This window comes from Cnephaeus nilssonii (genome assembly GCF_951640355.1).
Source record: "Cnephaeus nilssonii genome assembly, chromosome: 1".
NCBI classification, from domain to species: domain Eukaryota; kingdom Metazoa; phylum Chordata; class Mammalia; order Chiroptera; family Vespertilionidae; genus Cnephaeus; species Cnephaeus nilssonii.
The window spans coordinates 103,302,340-103,317,019 of NC_137072.1; the positions used below are offsets into that span (position 1 = coordinate 103,302,340).

The 14,680-nt window shown below is 48.5% G+C and overlaps 1 protein-coding gene across 1 annotated transcript in view; it reads left to right on the plus strand.

Annotated features, from left to right (window-relative positions):
• The window catches only part of SEL1L3 (SEL1L family member 3), a 111,143-nt gene that overhangs the window by 6,131 nt on the left and 90,332 nt on the right, over positions 1-14,680 (plus strand). Inside the window, exon 2 of the mRNA XM_079767438.1 lies at positions 6,252-6,822. Within this exon, the coding sequence (XP_079623564.1) occupies positions 6,252-6,822 (571 nt within the window). The remainder of the gene's footprint in view (positions 1-6,251; positions 6,823-14,680) is intronic.

Sequence of the window (14,680 nt, forward strand, 5' to 3'; positions counted from 1 at the left end):
GTGCCTTTGGCCTTTGCTGTTCGGGCATTATTTTCACCAGGCTGGCACAGAAATGCAGATATGTGACATTACTGCAGTATTTTGTCATTATCACATTAACATGGATAAACTTGCCAGATGAACAGGAGCCCAATGGGGGTGGAGGGATATGCATCTTAAAATTTTCCATTGTGTTTCTGGCATGGAGAAATGAAAAAGTTCTAGAACATGGGGTGGTTGTCTGAAGGTCTGGAGGGACTGGACAGCTGGGAGTCAGTCCACTCCATGTGGGGATGGTGGGTGCCAGAGTGCCACCTTCCCTGACCTCACTCATAGTCCCCACCTCAGCTCTGACCCCCAGGGCCCACTGAGATGCCAGAGGGAAAGGGCTCTTCGGAAGGAGGTTGATGAGGCTGGATGGAGAATAGAGAATTGTCGAGAACTTGTGAATGTCAGGAAAGGGTGGTGGGGGACTCAAGGTTGGATCAAGTCCTTTGGTTTATATGCAGGTGCCCCAGAGCTGTGGAGCAGTGACCTGGGATGGACTACCAGGCACCTGGTAGAAATGCCCATGCCCAGGACTTTATTTCAGGAAGAAACACTTACCACAATCCTGTGTGCCAAGCCGGAGACGTAACAATGAGTGCGACATGGACTCTGACCTCATAATTTCTAAACAAAGGAACGTTTGGGTAATTTTTAGCTTGTGTTAATGCAACCTGGCATGTGAAAATACCTATGAAGGTTGTACACGTGTCATGCCTGTAGCTGAAACTCTTCAAGTTAATTGCCTTGTTTTCCTGGCAGGAAACAGCTCATAACCACACACATGACTTGAGCCAGGAAATCAGCTTCAGCTTAATCAATATTTAGAGTGTGATGTGTTGATAATCAGTGTTGGTTTAGTACATAGCAGAAGTAGCCACAGCTCATGATGTAGCAGCTGCCCACTGGGTCGGCTCCAACCCACAAGATGCCAGCTTCCTGCATTGCATAGGTGCCCAAAGGACTGAAGATTGTAACACCCTCTTGAGTGGTTTAGACCATGTTCCTAAAGCTACAATATGGTGACTTTATGGTCCTGCCTGGGGCCAGCACACCTGTGTCAGAGTCAGAAAACATTGCCCAATCCCCGAACTTGTTTTTCTCTTGTACCCCAGCTGTCAGTCAGGCTTTTCCCACTTCTCGAATAATCTTTCTCAGTCCAGGCAATTTTATCTCTTTGCCCAATCTAGCTCCAACGTCTCATCCTGCTTAGATCTTTCTGGAGAGAAACAATAGCAAGATGTCAACACCACCACCAGGGAACCTTAGCGAAATAACAAATCAAGCCCCAGCAGCTACACGTGTAGGAAATTATGCCTAATTGGGTTATTCATCTCATGTCTCCTATACCAGTGGTCGGCAAACTGCGGCTCACGAGCCACATGCGGCTCTTTGGCTCCTTGAGTTTTTAGCAAAGGCCAGCTTAGGAGTACCCTAATTAAGTTAATAACAGTGTACCTACCTGTATAGTTTAAGTTTAAAAAATTTGGCTCTCAAAAGAAATTTCAGTCGTTGTACTGTTGATATTTGGCTCTGTTGACTAATAAGTTTGCCGACCACTGTCCTATACGATCATAATTCCTTTAAAAAAGTTATGTCTTCTGTCACTTTGTGTTCTTCCGAACTCCACCTGAATAGAAGTTTGATCATCTAGAAGAGTGGTGGTCAACCTATGGCCCACGGGCCCGTCCAACCAGCCGCCTGTTTTCGTAAATACACAGAGTTGCACTGGATGACAGCCAAGCTTATTGGCTCCTGAGTTGACGTGGCTGCCCTCCCGATACCACGGCAGAGGGGAGTAGCTGCGATGGACACCGAGTGGCCCGAAAACCTAAAATATTCACCACGCGGTCCTTTGTTACAGGAAAAGCCTGCTGATCTCAAATCTAGAATAGTGCCATCCAGTAGATTACACAAGCCACCTGTGTAATCTCAAAATTTCTAGTAGCAACATAAAACAAGTAAACCGAAAAAGGTGGAATTAATGCTGGTAATATATTTCATTTAACTCACGGTATCCTAATACCATTTCAACATGTAGTCAGTATAAACATTATTAACGGGCTACTCTGCATCCTTCTTTGTATCGGTTTTGAAGTCCAGGGTGTATTTTACACTGACGACACCCCTCAATGTGGACCAGCCACATTCCGAGTGCTTACCGTGACTTGTGGCCTCGGTATTGGATAGCGTTCAGCCAGAACCCATAAGCCTTGGATTTACTTTTACTGCCCTTGGAAGCAGATGGAAATAAAATAATCTTCCTAGAAGTGTGTGGAGGTTCCCTTTAAAACAGAATTTCGAGTTGAAGGCCCTGGGGAGGGTCTGCAGTCAGGTGTCCCGTACCGTCTTCATTCTCATCTGTCACCATCGATCTGCAGTGATGAGCCGAGGTCTGGAAAATCATGGGCCATCAAGCGGAACTGAAACCATGCTCAGCACACTGCACTTACTGACGCGGAGAAGTGGGCTGGTGCATTTTTAGGAATAAGATGTAAAATAATGGCCCTAGCTGGTCTGGCTCAGTGGATAGAGCATCAGCCTGTGGACTGAAGGGTCCTGGGTTCAATTCCTGTCAAGGGTACATACCTGGGTTGCGAGCTCGATCCCCAGTAGGGGGCATGCAGGAGGCAGCCGATCAATGATTCTCTCCATTGATGGTTCTCTCCCTCTTCCTTCCTCTCTGAAATCAATGAAAAATATATTTAACAAAAGAAAAGGAGCTGAGCTTCTGGGCTTGCCTCTGCTAAGCCACCAGCTCGGTGATGTTGGAGACCGTACCTCTTGGTTGCCATTTCGTTGTCCAAAACTTGGGGCGGGCTGGCTCGTCCCCAAGGGCTCACCCGCTCTACCATTCTCTACTTGTAATTATAAGACTATTTTTTATATCTGTTCTCCCTCCACCCCTGTGATTTGGAAGTATAAATGAGAACCTAAAACAATTCAGCCTCTTCCTGAGGGGTGGACAGTTGGACTTTATACATTTCTTCCCACAGGTTTCTCATCACGAATCAAAGAGAAGGGTCAGCCTTTCTAGTCTCCCTCCGCAATTTGCAGAAGCCAGATTTTCCATTTTTATTTTTTTAGGACTGGTGATGCTTCCCTCTCTGCCCTCATTTTGGGGAGTGTTCTTGTAGTACAAAATTAAATAGATATGTAGGGATGGCCATGCTGGTCTCTCTCTTAACCCTATCTCCTGGTCGCCTCGTCCTTCTCCATAGGGGCATCCAATGCTGTGTACCCAAGCAAATATGTCTGTGTTTCTTCTTCTTCTTCTTTTGAACCCAAATGGTACTTAAGAACTTTGAAGTTCAAAAAAAACCACAACTTTGAAGATCATCCCGTTATCTGTGCAAGAAGATCTTTCTCATGTCACTAGCTGTATTGTACTCCAGAAGCAGAGGGCCTATCATTTCCTAACCAGCCCTGTCTTGATGGGCATTTAGCTTTTCCATCTTTTGCTGTTATAACCAGTGCTGCAGCGAAAAGCTGTATATCCATGATTTGCACAGATTTGATTATATTTGTAGGATAAAGTCCTAGAAGAGGAATTATTGGGCCAGGGGGCGGTGCATGACCTGATTGCAGTCCACAGGGATCACCCCACCAGCGGGCTATGAGGGGCCACGCTGCCCTCCACTCCAGCCACTACCATGCGTTATTGGGCTTTCTGATGTCTGTGACTCCGCCAGGTTCAAAATGGCATCTCGGTTCACTTTCAGCGCGCATTTATTTCTCTTACTATGAATGAGAATTTACTTATCAATGAACTCAGTCTTTTGCTCCTTTTTCTTGCTCAGCAGCTTTGCTTCTAATTGTTGACTGTCAGTGCTTTGAAATAGAAACACCACCCCCTTTTACAGAAACTTGCATTGATTCTTTGCCATCAGTAGAATAAAAGTCAACCTTCTTTGGTTGGGAATTCAACGTCCTCCAGAACCAGGATCCTGTCTTTTTTTTTTTCAACCTCATATCCTCGGTCCTTTCTATTCTCTGGCCAAACCCAGCAGCTTGCCTGCCCCCCAAGGCATCTGCATTTCCCTGCCTTCTTGCCCCTACTCAAGCTTGGTCATAGTACTTGCAGTGTCTTCCCTTTGCCTCTCTACTTAAAGAACTTCTCTTCATCCCTCAAAGCCCACATGAAATACCGTTCCTTCCATAACACTTGTCCTGGACACCCCGGTCAGAATTACTTTCACCTGGGGCTGTGCTCGTATATAGTTTAGGTTGAGGACTGACCACGTTCTGCTTTGTGTTACACTATTTGTAAACACGATTCCTTGATACCATCTTTCTGTCTTGGCCACCTTGCCCTAAACCAGAAGTGAAGAAAGGGCTCCCTAATTCGTCCTTCTTTGGAGAAGACTACACCGACCTTTAAAAAAAATTGTGGTAAAAATATTCGTAGTATAAAATTTTGCCATTTTAACCATTTTAAGTGTAGAACTCAGTGACATTAGAGTACATTCACGGTGTTGTGCAACCATCACCACCACCCACCTCCGGACTCTTCATCCCGCAAAACTGAAATGTGCCTGTTAAACAGTCATTCCTCTTTCTCCTCTTCCCCCGGCCCCTGGCAACTGCCATTCTACCTTCTGTGTCTATGAATTTAGACTCCTCTAGGGACCTCATATAAGTGGAATCATACAGTATTTATTCTTTTGTGACTAACTTATTACACTTAGTAAAATGCCCTTCAAGTTCATCCAGTCGTAGGATGTGTCAGAATTTCCTTCCTTTTTGAGGCTGAATAATGTCCCATTGTGTGTAGATACCACTTTTGTTTATCCATTCATCTGTTGATAGGCTTTGGGTTGTTTTCACCTTTTAGCTATTATGAATGATGCTACTGTGAAGTGGGTATATGTCTGTGAATATATCTCTTCGAGCCCCTGCTTTCAACTCTCTGGATCGTATGGTAATTCTTGTGTAATTTTTTGAGGATTCACTGTACCGTTTTCCACAGCTGTTGCCCCATTTTACATTCCCACCAGCAATGCACAGGCTCCTGTTTCTCTACATCCTTCCTAACACTTGTTTGTCTGTTTGTTAATATATTTTTATTGATTTCAGAGACAAAGGGCAAAGAAGAGAGAAATAGAAACATCAGTGATGAGAGAGAATCATTGATCGGCTGCCTTCTGCACGCCCCACACTGGGGCTTGAGCCCACAACCCGGGCATGTGCCCTTGACGGAAATGGAACCCAGGACCCTACTGAGCCAAACCAGCTAGGGCTGTTGTGTGTGCTTTTTTTATAATAGCCATACTAATGGGTGTGCCGTGGTCCCAAGTAACCTTTTTGCGACTTTGTTTGGGGTGCCTGAATCACAAAGTCAGATGTAGGAGATCTCTCTTAGCACCTATACATCACGCCCAAAACATTGCCTTGACTTCATGACCAAACTTTCCAGGTTTCTTCTGGAACGAATGTCCGCGTGGAGAGGGCTTGGTCATTCAGAGAACGAGATAAATAACCAGGCAAACAAAACCTTCCTTGGCACGTGTTGCACCAGCCACGGTGAAAGAATCAGACAACACGGTCTGTGGTCCCTGCCTGCCCGGGTGTGATTTCGAGCAGCAGAAACCTCCTGCTGGTCCATCCATCACGCGTGCTTGTCCTGGCTCAGAACTTACGGAGAGAATGAGGCCGGGTTGGCGTCCCTGGCATGTTCCCTCTCGGGTGCACTCTGAGCTCTTCTCCAGCCCTCGGATTTGGCTGCGGCTCTCCAGCATTTGCAGTCAGGACAATAGTTTGGAAATGTCTGAAGCCCGATTGTTCTCTTTTTCACTCAAAGGCAGACGCATTGTGCCTGGGTGTGTTATGAACTGGCTCCTCCGTTTGGAAACCAGCTCTGGAATGACTGCCACGCAGTTTGAGAGGCACGTTTCTGATCAGCAGATGCTACTGAGTCTGGGGAGAGAGTTAATGTGGCCTAATCTTCATGTGTATGTGTGTGTGCGTGCATGTGTTGGTTTTTCTCCAATTGCTCAGTAGTGATTTCGACATCTTTTATCTTCCTCATTCGTTGCTTTATGGACATGGACTTTTTTTTTATCCCGGGAAAATCGTGATTCACTTACCTTTTAACCTTTTGCACTCGGATGTCAAGTGTGACTCGACACGGTTAGCATTAGAATAAAGGAATCAAGAAAAAAAGCAAGTGAGTGCAAAGGGTTAATATGATCATTTTTAAACTTTCTCTACATTATTTTTCTTTTCAGAATTTTGTGCCGTCTTGGGGCCGGCAGACCTCCCTGACCACGTCCGTGACATCCAACGCTGAGCAGAGCGTGGCTCACAAAGACTTCATTTATTTCACTGTCGCTGAAGGAAATGTTCGCAACATTTCTGAAGTCTCGGTGGAGTATTTGTGCTCTCAGCCTTGCGTTGTCAGTTTGGAAGCGGTGGTCTCCTCCGAGTTCAGGAGTAGCATTCCTGTGTACAAAAAACGGTGGAAGAACGAGAAGCACCTTCACACCAGCAGGACACACCTCGTGCAGGTGAAATTTCCAAGCATCATGGTTTACAGAGATGATTATTTCATCAGACACTCCATTTCCGTGTCGGTGGTGATACTCCGCGCCTGGATTACTCACAGATACAGTGGTGGAGACGTGAATGTTAAATGGGACGAAAACTTGCTACACGCTGTCGCGAAGAATTACACTCTGCTGAAGACCGTCCCGCCTTTCGAGCGCCCTTTCAAAGACCATCAAGTGTGCCTTGAGTGGAACATGGATTATATTTGGAACCTTCGGGCAAACAAGATCCCCCAGTGTCCTCTTGAAAATGGTAGGTCACTTGCCGTGCCAGGAACCTGATTCATTTCTTCAGATAGCCTGTACCATAAAGAGGGGCAGGGGAGAACTCTTCTATTAGCAGTTGGGGGAGACTGAGGGAAATGGAGCCTGCAACCTTAGACTTTGGGGATGAAAGGGGAAAAGTGAATAGGTGAAGAGAGGAGAAGCAGTTGGACAGAACAGGACTGAAAGGGAAAGAGAGAGGGGGACAGAGGGGCCATGGAAGGGGGACCTTGAGAGGTTTGGATCTGCTTTAAGTTGGAAAGGGGCATTAATGCCACTAAAACAAGCATTGGGCAGGTCTTCCTCCCGTCTCCCCTCTGAAACCCCTCCAGCATCAGTGAGCTTTAGTGCATTGCTTCCCAGCCAAGCAGACCTGGCTTCCGCTCCTGGCTCTTCTACTTTCCTGCTGCCTATGTAATTTCGGAACTCTTGGAGCCTCAGTTTTCCTCTCTGTAAAGTGGGAATACTAAATAACAATTTTCTCAGAGCCATGTTGTGAGAATTAAATGAGTTGTACTTTGCTTAGCACATAATGAGCATTCAGTGAAAAGTAGCCGTGATGACGGATGATAGAGTCCAAACTCAGCGCTTTATCCTCAATGCCATGTGGGCGCAGCCTCCGAAGGATCCGTACAGGAGGCTCCTGCGCCCTTCTGCAGTCTCCCTTAAGCACTGGGGTTGGACCGCTCTGGCTATACACAGTTAGAAGAAGGGGTCTGAATATCGCTCCGTCGGTGACAGGGGCACCTTGCTATGCTGAGTGCCTGCCAGCTCTTCTCCGTGCCCTGCAATGGGGAGCCACCCTGGGCATGCTCCCAGGAACCACCTGGGTCTGGTAGCGTTTCCCAAAGTGTGGCCCTAGGACACACTGCAACAGAATAAACCAGCCAGGACTCTAGTTGCAAGTGCAAATTCCCAGCACCCATCCATACAGACTTGGTCAGAATCTGTGGGAGCAGGGCCCTGGCATCAGCATTTACACATTCTCATGATGGTTCTGATAGGACCCTAAGGCGTGAGAACCTCTGGACCAGGGGTGGAGCTGCGGCCAGACCCAGGCAGGGTTGGTGGGTGGAGGAAATCCATGGGCCTGTGACAGCAGACCCTTCCACAGGAAGGGGCTGACACCTCCTGATCGTCTAGCTCAGTGGTCGGCAAACTCATTAATCAACAGAGACAAATATCAACAGTACAACGATTGAAATTTCTTTTGAGAGCCAAATTTTTTAAACTTAAACTTCTTCTAACGCCACTTCTTTGAAATAGACTCGCCCAGGCCGTGGTATTTTGTGGAAGAGCCACACTCAAGGGGCCAAAGAGCCGCATGTGGCTCGCGAGCCGCAGTTTGCCGACCACGGGTCTAGAGGACTGGTGCCGGGAAAGGTGACTTAAGGACATGGGGAAAACAGCATTTCCTGGGGCCACCCTCACACAGCCCCGCATGTAATGGAAACTTCAAGGCCTGTGCAACTAGATATTATAGCCTGTCAGAGGCCACTTTCCATAGAATCAACACATTTGGCATTAAAAAAAACTATTTTGAGATAATTACAGATTCATAGGAAGTTGCAAAAATGGTAACGAGTTCTATGTATCCCTCCCCTGCCCCCTCCAGCTGCCCCTTAATGGTGACATCATCCATAGTGAGAGCAGGGTATGGAAACCAGGGAAGGGAAAACTGACATGGAGCTAAAACTCTTAACTCAACTACTGGCCTTTATTCAGACTCCACCGCTTTGATTGATTGATTTCAGAGAGGAAAGGAGAGGGAGAGAGAGATAGAAACATCAATGATGAGAGTCATTGATTGGCTGCCTCCTGCACACCCCTTACTGGGGATCAAGCCCAAAACCTGGGAATGTGTCCTGACCAGGAATCAAACTGTGACCTCCTGGTTCATAGGTCAATGCTCAACCACTGAGTCATGTCCGCTGGGCCAGACTTTACCTCTTTCTTTGTGCACGTTTGTGTATGTGCACAGTTCTGTACAATTTGATCCTACGTTTTGTTTTGAATCTCCGTGTTCTGTGTCTGGCTTAGCCCGTGTCTGTGTGGTGCTTTAAGTATGAGATACCTGGAAGCAGAAGACGAATCCCTTTCTTGCGTGTGTGAGCGTCGGTGTGGGGTGGGTGATTAAATGTTGAAATCAGTGAATGGCATGCATTTTAATGATCAGTGCGCATCCCTCTCCCAGTCAGAAGCCCGCGCCAGCGTCCGTCTGAATGGCCTTCTGCAGGGGGGCCTGGTTTGTTAAGGAGAAGGAGGCAGGGGGCACACACAGCCACAGTTTTGCTTTGCCTTCAATTTTGTCAAGATTTAATGATCCCATTTCGTATTTGGCCAGATCACATATTTCTCATTAAAGAATGACTGGATTGCAAGCTGGAAGTTTTCAAATGAAGTCATTTGCGGCCTGGCTGGGTTCTTGGGGCCCCTGATCACAGCCTGAAAATGGCTTTTCTTGGACCTTCCCACATTCACAGGGCTCAGGTTTTTCTCCCCACCTTCTCCGGACCGTGCCTTGTGGGGCGAGAACTGATCTAATGCCAGCATAACACAGAGCCACTGAAAACGGGGGAGCTCGTGCACCCTCACAACCAGCTCTGCTTGCACGGCTGTGATTTGTTCTCCAGGAATGGGGAACGTTTCCTCTCCTTCCCTTTAAAAGACAATCAAAAGAGCAGCCCTGTGGAAAGTACCCACGACCGACCTCTGTTCTCAACCTCGGCTGTGTGTGTGTCTGTCTGGGGGGGGGGGGAGGGGGGGCGGGGGCAGGGGCCAGGCCTCTGGCTTGTTTGCAGGGACTCTTGGCGAACACGAGTCAAACCAGAACAAGATGGCATTAGGGAGCCGCGCAGCGCCTTTCATGTCGGGGTCCCTGTCTGTAGCCGGCTCTGGTGGTGGGTGTGGGGACCGGTTTCTGAGTCAAGGTGCCTGGTATCCTACGAGGGTGCTGCCTCTGGACTGAAGCACTTCCTTTCTGCTTTCGTTTTCTTTTTCCTTTATAAGGGGAGTGAGCCACAGCCCCCGTGCGCGGTGGTGCCGTGACTAAGGCTGGAGTGACCATGCGCATGGCCGAGGCGAGGCTGTGCCCACGCACACACCGCTGCAGCTGATCTCCTTTGCCAGGACCCGTCCCAGGCCAGGCCGGGGGTCTGATTTTCGGGAGAGATGCAGCAGACTTTTGTCCGGCCCTGCCGCGTAAACTTACCCTGGGTCAGAAGTGGGCAGTCGCCCAGGACACCTGTGTGGCCAGGCTCGGCCACCTGCATGCTGGTGCACCTGTTCCTGCTACGTTCCAGGCGCATGGGCCGTAGGTGGCCAGGTACACCACACCTGTGGCTCTACACACTACTGTCCATTTCCTTGGGGGGGGGGGGGGGACCAGGCCTTGGGGGGGGGAACCAGGCCTTAGCCGTGGTCCCTCACCCATCACATGTGTGCCTGATTCATGCGTGAACTCACCCAGAGAGAGAAATCCACCACCCGGGTGGGTAGCTGTAGGCCCATCAGACTTCTCTTCCCTATCATGCCCTACTGTGAGAGGCCAGCTAGTCCTGTTCCCTCTGTCTTCACACTTCATTGCATATTCAGTTTCCTTGTACCACCTGCATTGCTGTCATGTGGTCTAAACCACCCCGGCTCTGTCTGGACTGTGGCCACGGCCTGCAGGTGGCCTCCCAGCTTTGCCTCCTCCCCCACGTAGCGCCCGTGCCAGCAGGTCCCATCACCTCCCGCGGGCAGTCACTCCTGTGCCAGTCACTAAAGGTCAGCCTGTGTCGCTTACCACGGCCCGTGGAATCTGTTCCTGTCCCCTTCCCGCCCCATCTCCTGCCGCGCTTCCCGTGCCCACCTGTTCTAGCCACGGGAGCCTGTTTGCTTCTCCACCAATGTACCGAGTTCTTTCCCACTTAGGGGCATTTGCATTACTGCTCCCTCCTCCTACGATGCTCCTCCCCCACCTCGCTTACCTCATCATACCCCTGCACAGATGGCATCTCATCAGACGAGACTTCCCTGCCCACCTTATCTCAGACAGCAGCCCCACCCCTGCTACTCCACCCCATTGTTACCACCTTTCTTTTCCTCCGTAGCCTTATTGCTCCTGGACGTCGTCATTGACTGTCTTTTATTGCTTTTTGCTGGTTGCGTGTCTTCATCCTAGAAACACAAGCTCCATCAGGCCTGGGTCCTGGATTGTGTTGTTCCAGGGACACAGTGCCTGTGTGTGTGTCAGGTGTGCAGTGACTGTTTGTCGCTTGAGGGATGAGACTGAGTAATGAATGCTCTTCGCCAAGGGGCAAGGACCTTGTTCTCTCTTATGCTTATGTGTGACCGTCACGCTGTGACAGCATCCTCACTCTGCGGGCTGTTGCCACATTAGGGAGCGTGTGGGGGTAGGCGGGGGCTGCGTGCCTTCCCTGGGGCTCCGTGCACACACTCACACTGCAGTTTCCCAGGTGGGGCCCATGGGGGCTGTGCTGGTTAAGGCTGCAGGTCAGCGATCCTCCTTTGCAACCACACGTGGGCTCGCCTTCACCCTGTGCGCCTGCCCTTGTAGTTTGAGTCTGATTAGTTTGATTCTGCACCCCTATGCCTTGGCTAAAGCAGGTCCTTTTACCTGGATAGCTGCCATCCCTGACTCCCACTCCCCACCGACATCCCCCCACCATTGCCACCTGCCCTGTCTTCCTGGCAAAATTATGCCCACATTTCACTAGGCAGCTCAGATTTCAACCCTTCCCTCACCCCACCTCAAAGCATTTTTCTTTCCTTTTTTTTTTTTTCTTTTGGATCCCCACAATCAGAAATTAACTCTCCCCCCCTTGGCCTTCCCTAGTCCTCTGTTGTTCCACCACCCCATAGGATGTGTGTCCTGTTCAATTTAATTAAACAAAGGTTAATTGAGTACCTACTATGTGCCAATTTCTTTACTCAATCTGGGCACTCAAAAATGCAGACACCATCTTTCCCTCTTTGTAGGGGATTATTCAGGAGGTAAATACAGCTTCCAATAGAATAGCTACTTTCCATTACTGCCAGGCACTGTGCGAAGTGCTTTCGGTGGGTATCTAATTTAGATCTGCCCAGTGCTCTGGGTCATATTTACAGAGGAGGAAACTGACTCAGAGAGATAGTGTACATTGTCTAAGGTCACACAGCTATTCATGATGGAGCCTGGATTTGAACCCAAGTAGGTTGGTTCCCAAATGCAACACTTAACCATTAATCACTGCTGGGTAATGCCATGGAGCTCTTTATTTAAGTCATTAATTCATTGAAAAAACGTTATCAAGCAGTCTTTAGTGTTAGGTGCTTTGCTAGCCTTCTTCACAGAGGAGGTGACATTTGAACAGAGACTGGAAGGATGAGTTGAGTTTTTCATAGTCAGAAAAGGAATGGAGGGAAGGGCATCCAGGCAGGAGGGACAGGCACAGAGGAGGGAGTGCAGGCTGATGGGGGGGTGTCGGCGAGTCTGCATCCCTTCATCTGAGGGATAGCCAATAGGTTTCGTCTTGCATGCTGACCCAGAGTGGTTGGGTGTGGCTACCTCCATTGCCGTGTTGCGAAGGATTCTGAGACGGAGTCTCTGCCTAGTGAGAGAGAGTGCCATGTGGATGGAGCACCAAAGGCCACTACCGGGTGGAAACGTGGAGGAGCAGCACTCGAGCTGTGCGTATGTTCAGCTAGAATCTCAGGTGGAGATGAGCAGTTCAGGAAATAAGACTAGAAAGGCAGGTTGGAGCCATGCCAAGGTGTGCTAAACATTCTGCCCTGCCCTAGCTGGTTTGGCTCAGTGGATAGAGCCTTCAGCCTGTGGACTGAAGGGTCCCGGGTTCGACTCTGGCCAAGGGCATGTACCTTGGTTGCAGGCTCCCGGCCCTGGTTGGGGGCATGAGGGAGGCAACCAATCTATGACACATTGATGTTTCTCTCTGTCTCTCCTTCTCCCTTCCACTCTCTCTAAAAATTGGTGGGAAAAATATCCTTGGGTGAAGATGAAAGAAAGAAAGAAGAAAGAAAGAAAGAAAGAAAGAAAGAAAGAAAGAAAGAAAGAAAGAAAGAAAGAAAGAAAGAAAGGAGGGAGGGAGGGAGGGAGGGAGGGAGGGAGGGAGGGAGGGAGGGAGGGAGGGAGGAAGGAAGGAAGGAAATTCTACCCTCATGTTTCCCTGTATGAACATTTTCCTGATCTTTCCTCTTAGTTCAAAAACTGGGGAGCATGGCAGTTTCCTTCTTTCCCACGTTTCTTTCCTTTCACTTAAAATGTATTCTCATCTTCAGATCTGTTGGATTGGAAGAATGGTTTCTTAGAACAGAATTCCATTATAACAAACCAATAGGAGATTAAGTCAAATATTGGAGCCAGACTTTGCCTGTCTCTATGAAATATCAGTTTATGCAGCAGGATTATTCAAGTCAATGACATGATGATACTGTCTGTAATTACAAGAACTGTGTATTTGGCACTTTCAGAAGAAGAAGGAAAAAAAGACTCGGTTCCTTTGTTTCCCCCCCAGTTAATCACTGTAGTCTGAATCTCCCCGGAAGAACACTAATGAATGCCTTGTACCTGCATTGCCCTTTATGATTCTCAAAACACCTTTTCCATGCACATTGCCTCATTTAATCCTCATAATATTCCCGTGGGAAAGAGTATTATTCTCGTCCTCTCTTTACGGAGGGGAAGCCCAGGCTCAGGGGCGTGTTTCACTGGAGCCCGACTTCCTGATGCTCCTGCTTTGCTATTTCCGTCTTTTACTGAAGTATGCTCATACAGTCCTAGCCCAGGTCCCAAATCAGAAGGAATACCCTTTTTTAAAGAATTCTTTAGTTTTATTTTTTAAATATATTTTATTGATTTTTTTTTACAGAGAGGAAGGGAGAGGGATAGAGAGCTAGAAACATCGATGAGAGAGAAACATCGACCAGCTGCCTCCTGCACACCCCCTACCGGGGATATGCCCGCAACCAATGTACATGCCCTTGACCGCAATCGAACCCGGGACCCTTCAGTCCGCAGGCCGACGCTCTATCCACTGAGCCAAACCGGTTTCGGTGACCCTTTGTTTTAAGTTGAATTTTCACCGATGTGTATCATCCTGTTTTCCTCCCCCGCTGGACTTAGTCTTTTTGAAGTGGACAGAACGTCCGTGGAGGCCCAAGGGCGGGGAGGCCTCTGAATATGGCCAGTCCCTTCTCCCTGCCGAACAGAAATGCTCAGAGGATGTTGTTCTCTTTTCTTTTAGCCAAAACAGTAACACGTGCACCCGGTTTACAAAGTTCAGATGGTGTAAAAGGGTTTGGGGGAAGAGCAAGCCTCCCACTCCCCACACCCCCACACCACACTCTTCTTGTCCCGTTCCTAGAGGCAAACTCAGCAGCTTTCATTTCTTGTGTCTCCTCCCAGAGATGTTCTCTGCACCTGTGAACATTACGTGGATGGCCCCTTCTCTTCGTACACAGGAGGGAGGACACGCTACGCTCTGCCCCGCACTCACTCACAGGGCAGCCGAGATTTCTCTGTGCCAGCTCGTGCTGCACAAACTCATTCTTTTCAATAACTGCTTAGCATGGCATTGCCCGAAGGTCCTTCATTTCACTTGTCTCCCGCTGATGGTCATGCAGGTCATTTACCATTAACAGCAAGGTTTTGCCACACATCCTCGTACGTGTATCTTTTTGCACATATATGTATGTTTGGAGGGAAAGTGACTGGGAGTGGAATTTATTAAGACTCCTTGTAGTGAGCATTTCACAGACATCCTTAGTCACTCACTTCCCTGCCTAGCATCTTTTGGGGAAAGTTCTGACCTAAATTGTACTTGCTGGAGAGTAGGGTGTTTGTT